Below are 13,883 nucleotides of genomic sequence, written 5' to 3'. Positions count from 1 at the left end.
TACCACTGTTGGTGAACCTTTGGTCCCCATTGGTGTCACCAGTAGTCGGCACTCTTGTGATATAATTTTGAATTATTAGAAACACTAATCTTACTCTACATGACCTTAGTCGTATTTGGTACGAATTGTGTTTATACTCTTCATCTTTGTATTTAGTACATGGCCTTCCAATTATTTTGATTGGATCATTGCTTATGTCAGATGTGTTTGCTTTAACAAATTATAAAGTTGTTTTCCATTCGTTTGATGAGCTTTTCATTTTGTCCTTTGATTAGGGAGTCCGGACTTCCCTTTTGAATATTCCTTAGAGTTCAGCATTTTTACGATTTTACTTTTTATCATTGATGAATTTGTACAACCATTGTTCTACGCTGCTGCTTGTGGACGTTTGTCCCTGGTTGTGTCATCAGCCTAGTAGAGATCACTTTTGCGTATATGAAATATCATTGATTTAATTTTTTTTTTAGATTATTAGTAACACTCAGATGTTTTACCCAAGGTAGTGGTGACCTTAAAAATGTATTGACTCAACTCTTTAAATTTATTTTAATATCCTCTCCAACTTTGTATTCGATTTGCACTTCAAACTGTCGAGTGTTATGTCTTAAGTAGACGAAACGAAAGTCCGGCGTTTAAAATTATAAGCCTAATATCTTTAATGATTCTTGACAATCACTAGGTTAACTTTGAACTTATTTTACCATTCCTACAGTTTTAATTGGCGCTACTTGTGAGTCCTATATAAAAAAAAAATTTAAGACTGACATTTTTTATGACTTTTTACAAACACTTGGTCGATGCCACTGCTAGTGGACGGTTTATTCCTAAGGATGTCACCTGCTCATGAGTCTTTTGATAATGCTATCATTTCTGTTTCAATTTTGTTTTATTCGAAACACTAGATATTGTTTTTACCAATCAATTGATGGCTTAGCTAAAACTTTTATTTGTTCTTTTATACATTCGAATTTCTATATGATTTGCCCTTCAAACTGTTTTAATTGGTGTCTCTTTTATAGACAAAACGCGTTCTTGGTGTTGCGACTTTTTGTAAGTCCTTACAAAAACTAGGTCGATTTCATTCCTGGTAAAAGTTTCTTTCCCGATTGTGACACTAGCCCAAGACACTTTTTTTTTTAAAATTCTAACAAGAATGGTAATATTTTGCATTCATGTATTTGCCATATAATCCCAAGGCCTCAGTTACTAAATAAAATTAATATCAATCGTATATTTGTTTTCAGTCTATAGTTATAGGTTTGCCAATTTATTACCGTAAACACCAGCTGTTTTTGAGATGACACGAAATTTCATTGATATGTTAATTTTTCTGAATATTTCCTATTTATAACATTTATTTATTCGAAATACTATAAGCTATTTCTACCTCCAGGTATAGATCACCTTAAACCATATTTGGCATAATTCATATCACATAGATTTTTATTGTCAAACATGATCAATTTTTGACAGAATAAAAAAAATGTACAAAAATATACGGACTTTAATCTACATTCAGTTGTTTGTAGCAGAATCCTTCATCCAAATACAAATAAAAGACCATTGAAAAAGATGATATCCATTCAAATTTTAAATGATGAAGAACTATGATCGTCAGAAAAAGTGTGCCAAAAACGTCTATGAAGATCTATGTCTGTTGGAAGAAAACCTTAATGTTTCGAATAATTCACCATTTTAAACACAAATTTACAGAAATAACATTCACGGTTCACATTGAACAGTGACAAATAAGTTTTTTTTTTAACAATTTATATTTCTACAGTGGTGCTTAAGGCCAGATATAGTAGTACATCTTGCCTGTTCATAAATGTAACTAAGGTTTTCGAATGAGTTAAGAAAAAATATATACCGGATTTTAAGATGTTTTTTTATATCATAGATACTGGGTTGAAGCGTTATAACATGGATAACAGGCTCAGATTTTTATTTGCCAGGCCTCTTTTTCGTCTGATTTAGTGTCATGAGTGGTGCTCGAAGCAAAATATTTCTCAATATTTCAGGATCGAGAAAGCACAGAGGTAATAAACACAAGTGGGAAAAACACACATAAAAACATACCCGGAGAAATCGCAAAAAGCCAAAAGGCGGAATCGCACAGCAAAACAATTTCGCTTTTAGGCAGCAACCATTTGATTTTCTGGGGGGGGGGGGGGGGGGGGGGGCTATGGTTTTTTATGGAAAAAAAAGTTTGTTTCCAGTTTTTGGAGAAAAAAATAATTTGTTTTTGATTCTGAGAAAAAAAATTGTTTGTTTCACCCTCAGCTGCCACTATATGTAATGCTAAAATTGAAAGAAAAAAATTGTTTTCGACTTGTCGCGAAAAAATAGATTGTTTTTCGCAGCAGGCGAAAAAAAAAATTGTCCAGAAAAAAAACCCATAGCCCCCCCCCCCCCCCCCCCCCCCCAGAAAATCAAATGGTTGCTGCCTTAGTTTCTCGAGTATTCACGTTTTCGCCTTTTAAAATCATTAAAGGTGAAAAACGCTAAATGGCAGCATCCGGCCATCATTACGGTTGTAAATTCAAACAGAGAAATATGTTATAAAATATTAATAACATCACGTTAAAAATTGTATGCGTCCGAAGCGCTTTTCTGCAGTTACCTTCAACAGGAATGCTCAAAGTCGAATATTTGAAAACCATGCAAGGATGTATATGAACCGAAACAGTTGAAGAGCTATATGATCAAAAAGGACCCAAAAAAATGACAAATGCATCAAGGTCTACTTTGCCAGCTTTAGTTTCTGTAAATATGTAATTTCGAAATTTATAAACGGACAATTTCAGAAAGGTTTTTAATAAATCATGTAAGTACGTAAGTACTGACTACTAAGCTGATACTGCTATTTCCCAACATAGATTAAAAATTGTTTGTTTAAGGGAACATACACAATAAAACTAAGGTCAATCGACCACATATGTTTGAAATGCCTGTGTAAAGAAATAAATAATCGTATCACTTTTTCTATACTATCTCTGTGAAATGATTATAATTAGTTTTGATCAGTAGAAAAAATAAAATAAAAATGGAAACAGACAATAATTCATAGCAGATCATAGATATAATCAATGGATTCATCACATGCTAGAGCGCTATTAAGTTTTGTTGTAAATTACGATCAAGATGATGCATTCTCAAGTTTACTTTCCATTAAAGTCCGATAACAAAATTAACATTCTTCATTAAAATTTATAACAAGTTGGATTAGTTTTTACCATGGCATTTTCATTACGGGGTATACATTCGAGTTTACGAATTCTTGACAAATTTGGAGTTGGACACACGAGAGTGAGAAGTTTTTACCTATATGCTCCAGAACCGTTCCATCCACTGGCAGATACATATCCTCAGAACAAAACAGCAGATGAAGCTGTTCAAGTTATTCAGTCTGGTAAGTCGCTCTTAATTCATAATTGGATATACTAATTGTGGGCACCTGGTTTTATTATAATTAAACCAAGAGAAAACCATTTTGAGGTAATACTTATATGTCAACTCTGGACCTTCGTTTGAATTCACAGGAGTATATAATGTCCCAGCCGTGTTTCCGTAATCTTTCATTTAATTGCTGTCAGTCAGCTGATTTATACATAATAATACAATATTATTTCTTTAATAGTCGCCTAATCCACAATGTTATACTCCTACTCAGACCCCCATTTTAATTTATGTAATTCGAATTGCTATATCCTTAAAGTGGGATACATGAAAAATTAAACTATATCAAGACAAGGTAAACTAATTTTACTGACCACTACTTGACCTTTTGATATCGATTTAATTTCGTTTTGCTGGCCTTGACAGGCTGTATTTACACACTATTTAACTAATTTTAGCTCTGTGCTATTATAATTACATTTCACAGCTTTTATTTAAAGGTGAAATTCAAAAACCACAACAATGTCTCGGAATCCTTAAAATAGTTGATCTATCAGATTTGGTTAATCTGTAAAGTATTGTCAACTAAAGCAAATCTGTAAACATATGAGTTTAGAAAGAGTTCACCCAACGCTTTGTTGTCTGCTCGCTAAAAAACAAAAACACAAAACACGACATCTTCGATCCAGTCTACCAAGGGAGGGACTAAATCGTAATGTTTGGCTAGCAGAGATGGTAAAACGAAAGAAAACAAATTCAGGATTTTAAATAACTAACAATGACGATGAACTTGAAAGAAAGCAATTCCATAAGCATACAGTATTCTTTGTCTTGCTTTGAAACTGACAAACAGTATAAAAATATCAATTAAGAATGCAATTAAAGGTTCACCAATGTTTGGAATATAGGAATTGTTTTGAAGAAATACGATTAAGTTTGAATAAATAAAAAAAACCTTGGGTTAACTTACAATGAACAAGGTCGTACAAAATACATTAAGTAAACATAAGCCCTCATGTCATTTAAAAGAAAAATGTGTGTCCCTGCATGTTATTTAAACTAATTTGTTTTTGATTAAAGTATCAAAACAAATGTAAGTTCCAAAAAAATGAATAATCCGCACCTACGCTCAAAGAATTGGGGCATTGTAATCAGATGGTGCTGGTATCCTCAAATGAAGCAATACACGTAGCGTGATTTTCTTTTTTTTGTGGAAATTCAAAACAGTCATGAAAAAATTTGCAGGCAAACTATTCTGAAACCATAAAGTCATTAAAACAAAATTTGTTTTATTATTCAGGGCATAAAGTCTTCATCCATGGAGCTGCAGCTACTCCATTGCCATTAATAGAGGCTATGTGTGATCATGGAAGGAACTCACGATTGAAGAATGTAGAGCTTATACATCTCCATACCGAGGGCGCAGGCAGATACAATAATCCTGAATACCAAGGTTTGGTTTCTTTTTCAAATTTCGACCTCTTTACTGAAAACGTGAATGGATGAAAACATATATATTGCAGAAAAATAAAAATAATACTATCAAAAAAGGATATATAGCAAAAGGAAAGCCTGTGGCATTTTTTTTCATTAGAAAAGGCCGAAAAGGATCGACAATCACATAAATGTTAGGTCTGATTCTCTTTCATTTCATCGATATTCAGAATTTCACAAACTTAAAGCGTAACGCGGGACAATGAAACAATATTCAAAATTAAAGGTTATATTGATTTTTACTTAAGGAAAATAGTCTGTTTCATATACAAAATTGCAATATTCTGAAAGTAGAATTTAACAGCTTTAAAATGATAAATAACACTTCAGATTAACAATTTTATTGTTTATAGATTAATGAGATGCATGTGTCTTGTCCACGATTTCACCAAAATAACACCAGTATCTTGCGACGTTTTATATATATATAAACCAATGTTTTTATATAAGACAATGACATGTGCTACTGAAATATTATTAGTCTTAATGAGTATGTGTTACATTTCAGGAATATTTCGATCGAATTCACTCTTCCTTGCTGCTAATTCTCGTTCTGCAGTGAGTGAAGGTAGAGCTGACAGTACTCCTATATTTCTGTATGAGATACCATTGTTGTTTCGACTGAAGAAGATTGAGCTTGACGTAGCTTTGATATCAGTAACGCCACCTGATAAACATGGATTCTGTTCCTTAGGACCCAGTGTTGATTGTACACGTGCTGCCATACAGAATGCCAAGTATATCATTGGTATTTAAAATATAGACCATAAAACGCTTTTATTTCTCATTAAGATTGTCAGTATAAACTTTACAAAAGAAAGTGATGTGATGATTGTGTTCAAAATAAACTCATCTAGATTTTTATTGTACATCTGCACATAAATGAAATGCAAATTTAGAAATTATTGTGTTAATTTTATTATTACAATTTTTGAACATTGGAAAAAATGCGAGATTTATTATTGCGATTGCATACTGAAGAATTGTATCAAACAAGCGGATTCTTGGTATGGCGATAGTAGCATTACTTGCACTATTAAATACCTGGCAATGATTTTTGCATTTATATTATGGTTATATCAAACTCTAAAAAAAATTGTCATTTAATGAATGGCAATTTATTGAACCATAAAATGAATTTTTGACTCTTCACATTGAATAATCCGCGAATGGTTCAATAAATTCAAAATGAATTATTGCCATTCATTATAAATAAATTTCTATCAAAAATAAGGCTCAAAGATGTATATTAATACGAATAACAACGTACACAGATGTTTGCGTATGAATACACAACGTTAGAGTGGGCGTGTCGTCATAAAAATTGATAACATTGAAAATAAAGCTAATTCTTTTAACCAATCAGAAGACAGTAAATACACCAAATTTATTTATTCAAGAATGTTTACTGTAAATATGCATACTTCTGTAACAGTTCACAAATAAATACAAATGTTAATATCAGAAATTTAATCACAGTGCTTCCTTCATCAGATTACAAAGGGACAATATATTGCCATGTTCACATATGATACTAATTTTCCTTCTCGGTACTTTTATTAGCTATCATTTTTTTTATAGGTGCCACCAATAAAAACCTTCCACGAACAATAGGAGACGGCATGATCCACCAGTCACACTTAGATGCTATTGTAGACTGTAACTTCAGCATTCCAGAACTGTCCATGAGTAAACCGACTCAGGAGGAGAAAAAGATCGGAAGGCTGATAGCAGATAATCTAGTAGAAGATGGCGCTACGCTTCAAATGGGTATGAACTTTGTGACTGGTGATAGTGCCGATTTTACTGAACCATCTATGCATTTCGACAAGCTTTTTGTGTGTCTTTTGTTATGCTCCCGGCCAAACTATTTAAAGCTTTATAAACGCTGAAGATCTGATAAAACAAACAAAAAATCATAATCAAAGCTATAAAAGAGACATAAGATTTACCAAATGTTGTATGATTTGATAAAGTTTGGTTTTAGATGGCGCACTATTCTATATGTACTAGTCTAAGTACTTGGTAAACGGTTGAACTCAATAATTAGATGCTGGAAAGTTTCATGCTCAAATACATGTGACAATTTATGAAAAAGATGCAATCAATTCATACATATAAAAAAAGGTGGGGGAAAATATAAATTTCTTTGTGTATTCATTTGCAAGATATTAGTTAAGAAATTCAGTTAAAGATATTAAAACGGAATCCCCTTTGCTACTAAGTACCATTCCTAAATATATGATGTGAGTTATTTCATTGCTTCTAAGTTTCGATCGTATCGCCACGCGGATTGTATATGTAATGCACTATCACAACAACATGTGTATTATGTTTTAGGTATTGGTTCTATACCAAACGCAGTTTTAGCGGAACTAACGGATCATAAAGATTTAGGAGTACATTCAGAAATGTTTAGTGACGGTGTGGTAGACTTAGTAGAAAATGGAAATATTACAAATGCTCTGAAAAACGTACAAACGGGGAAAACCATTAGCACTTTTGCTATTGGAACCAAACGGTTATACGACTTCATGGACAACAATCCTTTCGTTGGTAAGATACTAGTAAATAAAATATATCCTTAATGATCACGATATATAGAATGAAATTCAAAACAGTGTGGCTGTGGCCATTGATTGACACGTACATTAAATTCATCCATTGACTGGGACAATTTAGGTGAACGTTTGTATGTAACGACCACTGCTTACTATGTACTTTTTAAAGACACTTAAACTATGGGGTCACCAAAGATTCTCAACACCTTAATAAAGTAATTCGAAAAATTAATCAGAAATAACACGATGTTTTGATTTATATCAATTATATAAATCAAAACATAAAGGTTATTCCTGATTAATTTTTCGAATTATTTTATAATTAAAGGCGTTAAGAAACCTTTGGTGACCCCGCAGTTTAAATGTCTATCGTAGGTACGTCGTGAACAGTGGTCGTTACAAACAAACGTTCACGTAAATTGTCCCAGTCAATGGATGAATTTAATGTGTCAATCAATGGCCACAGCCACACTGTTTTGAATTTCATTCTAAAGGTACCACAACGTTCGATCCAACTTAAACACTAACAATCGTTTAATTAGAAAAGATGTTTTGCCATGTCTGATATTTCTCTCTCCATGGCCATTTACATTGTATCTCATCACTTGACTTTTAAAAAGACGTATAAATTTACCAATCTTTGGAAACTATGCTAGATGGTATTCAGCTGGAACGACAAAAAGGTTTCATATCACTTTACTTTCTTTCGACCTTTGGATACAACTGTATAAAATAAGAAGATGCGATATGATTGTCAATGAGACAACTCTCCACCAGAGATCATATGATACAAGTTAGCAACTTTAGGTTACCGTGTGGCCTTCAATAATGAACAAAAGATAATATACCGCATAATAAGGTATACAAAGTCATGAAATGACAAATGTAAAACAATACAAACGAGAAAACTACTGACATGATTTATGTGACCCTTCATAGCAGACATTTTACCGAAACAACTTTCGTTACCTAGCGACAATTGTCTTTGAAGGAATTCAACTTATTTCCTGTACAAAATGATTCTGTTTAATTAAATTAGTACTTTGTGTCTGTTGTATGTTTGTCAGATGTTTCTTTTGTGCTACTTGCTCATCTCACATGTCAAGACTTTTCCTACAGTTTTTATATTTCTTTCCCTTACGTTTAGTTGTAGATTTAACACCACTGTCACAGGTTAGAGATAGTGTTGATTGTTCACATTTGAGCCTACCACATTCTTTAAGGCAGAACCCTGTATTTCAATTGCTATCATTGGTTGCTGTTTGCCATGTCTGTTTCATTTTTATCTTTAAAGCTAGTTTTAATGTTAATTGGTCCACATTTTTTCATGTCAGGGCTTGATACCTTATTTATGGTATTGTATTCGCTCATTATTAAAGGACATACAGTGACCGATAAACGTTTACTTTCTCGTCCGTTAGTAAATCGGCGAAAAAAATGTCTCATTGGTAGTAATACCATCTATGCTTACTTTTTTATTATGCAATTGTGCTTTTAACTTTATCTAAAGTGTGTAACTTTATATCAATCTACCAAAATTTTATACTATTCTAGTTCAAGACGTGTACTCAAATTATTGTTCAAGAAAACTCAGCTCTTGGGTACAAACGTCTCAGAAATATTTCCGTCTTTTCTTTCTCATATCACCTCATTGCGTCCAAGATAATAAATACCTTAATCACTGGTGGTAAGCGGATGGTCGTAACTAAAAGTTACGACCATCTGAATATGGGAGACAACTCTAGGGATAAGTTTTTCTTTTCCGATTTTCGTGCAGTAAAAGGTTCATTTGAGTCAAACCGCTTGTCTCATATACACATATCATGAGTGCGTTGTTATTGAAACCAAATTTGACACATAAAATCATTCCAATTTTCGTAAAATAGTCATTCAAAAATTCGAGTATGATGTATACCTGAACTTCGAAATTGCACCTTATAATCAGCCTGACTATACCAAATGACAATACGACTTCTCAAAATCCAGGCTAAGAATAAGATGTATGTTCTTTAATTCGATTACGGACCTGCGCATTCGCAGATATGGTCTTGTCTCGATAACGACCCCCATAACATTATTTTTATTCCTTACTTATGCTCTTTCGACTTAAAGTATCAATTTTAAATTGTAGTTTTTTCTTTTAAATTCCACCTAGTAGGTACTACTAGTTTTTAAAAAGTTTATCTTTTCAATACATGCAAAATATATGAAAAAATCAGGATACTGTTATTTCATGTGATGTCAAATTTGTTAAAAGCGCCTTTTCTTAATTCGTAACTAAGAATGATCATAACTAGAGCTGTGTTTTAAAATGAATTCTCCACTTTTGAGAAATTTATATTGTTATTAAACTTAACCGCTTATAATTAGTTGCCTCTTGGTTGATTTTATACATTATATTTTAAGTAACAGTGACTGGTCATTTCATTTTGTATTGTTTGTTTTTTTTCTTTCGATTCGTTCCAATTTTCTTTCCTTTCGCACTTTACAGGTATCCCTCTCTTCACCCCTTTTAGTTTTTATCATTTAGTGAAATCAACTTCACAAATATATCATATAATATATTCATATAACAAAAGACACGTTTAAAACTCGTACCTTGTCTTATTCGGTCCTATTTAATAAAGAGTTACGACCATCACAATTTTAAGTTACGACCATCCTGAACATTTTTGTTTTTTTAGTTACGACCATCATGCTCGAATTATTGAATGATCATTTTACGAAAATTGGAATGTTTTTATGCATCAAATTTTGTTTCAATATCAACGCACTGACGATTAGTATGTACAAGACAAGCGGTTTTACTGAATAATTTTTTACTGCACGAAAATCGGAAAAGAAAAATTTATCCCTAGAGTTGTCTCCCATCTTCGGATGGTCGTAACTTTAAGTTACGACCATCCGCTTACCACCAGTGCTTAATTACCAGTTAGATATAACTGTTACAAACAATTCGTGGTCAGTTGTAGGTTATCCTAAAATTATCAGTTGGAGTAAATTGAAGCCCAACGAGATGGATGGCTTCTTTAATTCATTGGATAAACTGCAATTTGTATACATGTGCGTTCTTATAAAATTATAAAACAACGATAGGATTTCATCTGTTCGTCTCCAAACGAATTATACCAACGTTGCTACCTAGAACATGTGAACACTTACACTTTTCATATTCAAGTTAGCTTTTAGCTTTGTATGTGAAATTAATTTGAACTCGCTTAAATATCCATAGGGGTACTCTAAAACTATATGATACACCTTGCGTTGTTTGTGACAATAATCTTTTTTTATATGGTAACTGAAAATTCCAAAATAGTTGTTCTATTTTTACACAACTTGAGACGCAAATTAAATATTGATTTATTAGAAAAATAGACTAGAATTCGATGCTCTTAAATTTAAATATTTTACTGGTTTTTTTTTTGGATGTTTTGCTGTTTTTAACTCTTATAAGAAGATAAAACGGTTAATCATATAAGACGTTCTTCACTGAAGGTCGTATCAAAACTATGAAATTAACTAAATCCATTCCTCAATTATTTCAATACAATGCAAACGGCAATTATCAGCGAATGCGAAAAATTATTTATTTTAGAAATGTGTGATGTTTCCTTCACAAACAGTACGGCAGTAATTTGTCAGAACCCGAAAGTGACCGCCATTAACTCGTGTATAGAGGTGGACTTAGGTGGACAAGTGTGTGCTGATTCGATTGGTGAAAGGATATACTCCGGTTTTGGGGGACAGATTGATTTTATCAGTGGAGCGGCATTATCTCTAGATGGTAGAGGAAAGCCTATCATTGCCATGACATCTAGCACAAAGAGAGGAGAGAGTAAAATTGTTAACATGCTAAAAAATGGTAACTATTTTTTTGTAGTTTAAAAAAAATATAACTGTTATAAGACATTAAAATAAAAATTCCGAATTCAAGGTCAATTCCAAAAAGGGAAATCCATAAAAACTGAAAAAAAAAAATAAACGTAAGACTAAATCAACTAACGAAACGAATGGATAATAAAAATGAGAATGGAAATGGGGAATGTGTCAAAGAGACAACAACCCGACCAAAGAGGACAAAACAGCCGAAGGCCACCTATGGGTCTTCAATACAGCGAGAAAATCCAGCACCCGGAGGCATGCTACAGCTGGTCCCTAAACAAACAAGCCAGTTTATGATAGTTCCAAGAAAGATTATTCTGAAAGTTCTTAGATTAATGATCAAGAGGGATAGGATTATAAATGAGGAAGAGTTCAAGTCATAATTATTTTACCTTCAATTGCTAGTGCTGTGTGATACATGCGCTCAACAAAGTTGCCGAACATTGCATTATCTAAAATAAATGGCGCATTAAATTATTAACCGGATATCTACGAGATGAGTTTCAAACATTTTTAATATTTCATTTTTCGAACTCGCTTTTGACTGCTGTATGAATTAAGTAACCCGTTTTAAAAAAAGAGGTACTGTAAAACACTACAAAACATACAAATTGATTTTTGAATCAGATTTATTGTGGATTAGATGCTTGTTTCTTCGTAACTAAAATGAGTTTCATCTATTTTAAAAATATTTACATGATTTGTATTCCATTTAAGGTAGCGGTGTTGTTACAACAAGAGCGCATGTCCATTATATAGTGACCGAATATGGAATAGCCTACTTGTTTGGAAAGAACTTGCGACAGCGAGCATATGAATTAATCAAAATAGCACATCCCAATCACAGAGAAAGATTAGAAAAGGAGGCATATGAAAGAATGAAGTGTATGCCTTCACCATATTAAGTTATTTTATTGAATACTCATCGAAAAAAACGACAATTCAACTTAAACTATTTGGCATTAAAAGGTAATATGCCTGTGATTTAGTTCGAAATTTGACGGATAAATAATTCGAATTTACTGAAAACTCGTCTCTGCATGAGATGCATGATCTATTCATTTCAACGGTAATAAAAAAATAAATGTATTATTATACACAAAATGAAAATATTTTTGTTTTAAATTATGTATGAAAAGGTGGAATTCCCAAAGTAAGCATGCTGTTATCATTAAGTATTTGTGGTAATATATTTTCGAATGTACATTTGGCTTGTAATGTACAGTTTTATTGTACGTGTGGCTTGTTATATACATATGGCTTGTAATGTGCAGTTTTATTGTACACCTATATATTATGTACGGTAATATGTAACTGGCTTGAATAAAAAAAATGTGATGATTCTGTCTCGTTTTACTTTGCCTTATTGCGCATCCTGCTGTAAGGACAGATGCAACGACATAAACAAACTTACCATACACTGTTCTAGATGTTTAACATACACAGTGTAAATGACTACAGAAGTAGCAAATCAACATTGAGAACACGTGTTTTCATCAAAGATATTTGAATAAAAAAACAGAATGATTTTAATGCACCATTATGATTGTATTGCACCATTTTTATTTGAATTCCAGCTCAGTGATAGAGCATTCGACTGCAGATCGAGAGGTCCCCGGTTCGAACCCGGGTGCCCCCTTTTTTACTACTCGATAAATATATTTTGGATTACTGGAGGAGAAAAAATGAAAGACATCCTATCCTTCAGGTTTCAATGTGACAGTGCATATCTGTACACGAAGAAATCAATTTGAAAAGGCATACATACTCTTCAGAGTGTCGACATTCCGGAAAGAAAAAAGATTTGATTGATTGGAAAATATCTTACAAAACAGAATTGAACATGTCACGCCTTTAGTTATAGTGTGCCGTCTATTTCGCTCAACTAACCATGTTTGCATGTCAAAACTTGGCATCATACTGTTACATGAAATTGCACTTCTCATGTGTCAAATCTTGAGGAAAATGAACAAGAACCAATACAACGGCAGCAAAAACTTGGGGAGATGTGAATATTATCTCCTAAGCCCCCAGTGAGGATCGAACTCACGACCCCTGGTTTACAAGACCAGTGCTCTACCACTGAGCTATGGAGGCTCTTGCTTCAGATGTGTGAAATTTGTACTGATAAAGGTAGGTCCTTTTTACTCAAAGTGAAAAAAGAAAATCTTACAAAAACATCAAAATTCAGCCAAGTGTATGGAATCGTCTGAAATATTGGGATTTCAGTTTCGTTTTAATACGACCCAGCTCGCACCAGCAAACTGAGTGCGGAGAAGTATGTCATTATACAATATCGAAGTCTTATCTATATGTACACGTCACCTTTTCCAATTAGATCAATGAAATTGTCTGACGTGAAAGACAGCCTTGAATCATCTTTTTTTTTTTTTTTTGTGGACAAAAAGTCTTAACTCTCAACTTGTATTGGTTGTAACCATTAAGGTTATCACCTATAAGAACCCAAAATTGCTTAAAGTTTTTCATCTGGGGGTATAGCTCAGTGGTAGAGCATTCGACTGCAGATCGAGAGGTCCCCGGTTCGAA

The 13,883-nt window shown here is 32.9% G+C and overlaps 1 protein-coding gene and 2 non-coding genes across 3 annotated transcripts in view; 2 read left to right on the top strand and 1 right to left on the bottom strand.

Annotated features, from left to right (window-relative positions):
* The first annotated feature begins 3,030 nt into the window (after positions 1-3,030).
* Positions 3,031-12,688, top strand: LOC139516862 (succinyl-CoA:acetate/propanoyl-CoA:succinate CoA transferase-like). The gene is made up of 7 exons (XM_071307228.1): positions 3,031-3,412; positions 4,700-4,852; positions 5,402-5,641; positions 6,475-6,663; positions 7,234-7,449; positions 11,050-11,316; positions 12,054-12,688. The coding sequence occupies exons 1-7, from the start codon at positions 3,238-3,240 to the stop codon at positions 12,239-12,241; spliced, it is 1,428 nt and encodes a 475-aa protein (XP_071163329.1). The 5' UTR covers positions 3,031-3,237; the 3' UTR covers positions 12,242-12,688.
* A 673-nt stretch (positions 12,689-13,361) lies between these two features.
* Positions 13,362-13,433, bottom strand: Trnat-ugu (transfer RNA threonine (anticodon UGU)). Its single transcript has one exon. It is a non-coding gene; the product is annotated as a tRNA-Thr (tRNA).
* A 392-nt stretch (positions 13,434-13,825) lies between these two features.
* Positions 13,826-13,883, top strand: part of Trnac-gca (transfer RNA cysteine (anticodon GCA)) — a 72-nt gene continuing 14 nt past the window's right edge. Inside the window, exon 1 of the tRNA in view lies at positions 13,826-13,883. This exon is cut by the window's right edge and continues 14 nt beyond it. This is a non-coding gene — a tRNA (tRNA-Cys).

This window comes from Mytilus edulis, chromosome 3, assembly GCF_963676685.1.
Source record: "Mytilus edulis chromosome 3, xbMytEdul2.2, whole genome shotgun sequence".
Lineage (NCBI taxonomy): Eukaryota > Metazoa > Mollusca > Bivalvia > Mytilida > Mytilidae > Mytilus > Mytilus edulis.
This window is presented reverse-complemented; position numbering and strand designations above follow the sequence as displayed.

What these genes read in the sequence shown, in the direction of transcription:
- LOC139516862 (XM_071307228.1), top strand. Translation starts at nt 3,238, where the DNA reads ATGGCATTTTCATTACGGGGTATACATTCGAGTTTACGAATTCTTGAC. An exon ending in CAATAATCCTGAATACCAAG is followed by an intron (nt 4,853 to 5,401) that starts GTTTGGTTTCTT and finishes GTTACATTTCAG; the next exon opens with GAATATTTCGATCGAATTCA. An exon ending in TGTTAACATGCTAAAAAATG is followed by an intron (nt 11,317 to 12,053) that starts GTAACTATTTTT and finishes ATTCCATTTAAG; the next exon opens with GTAGCGGTGTTGTTACAACA.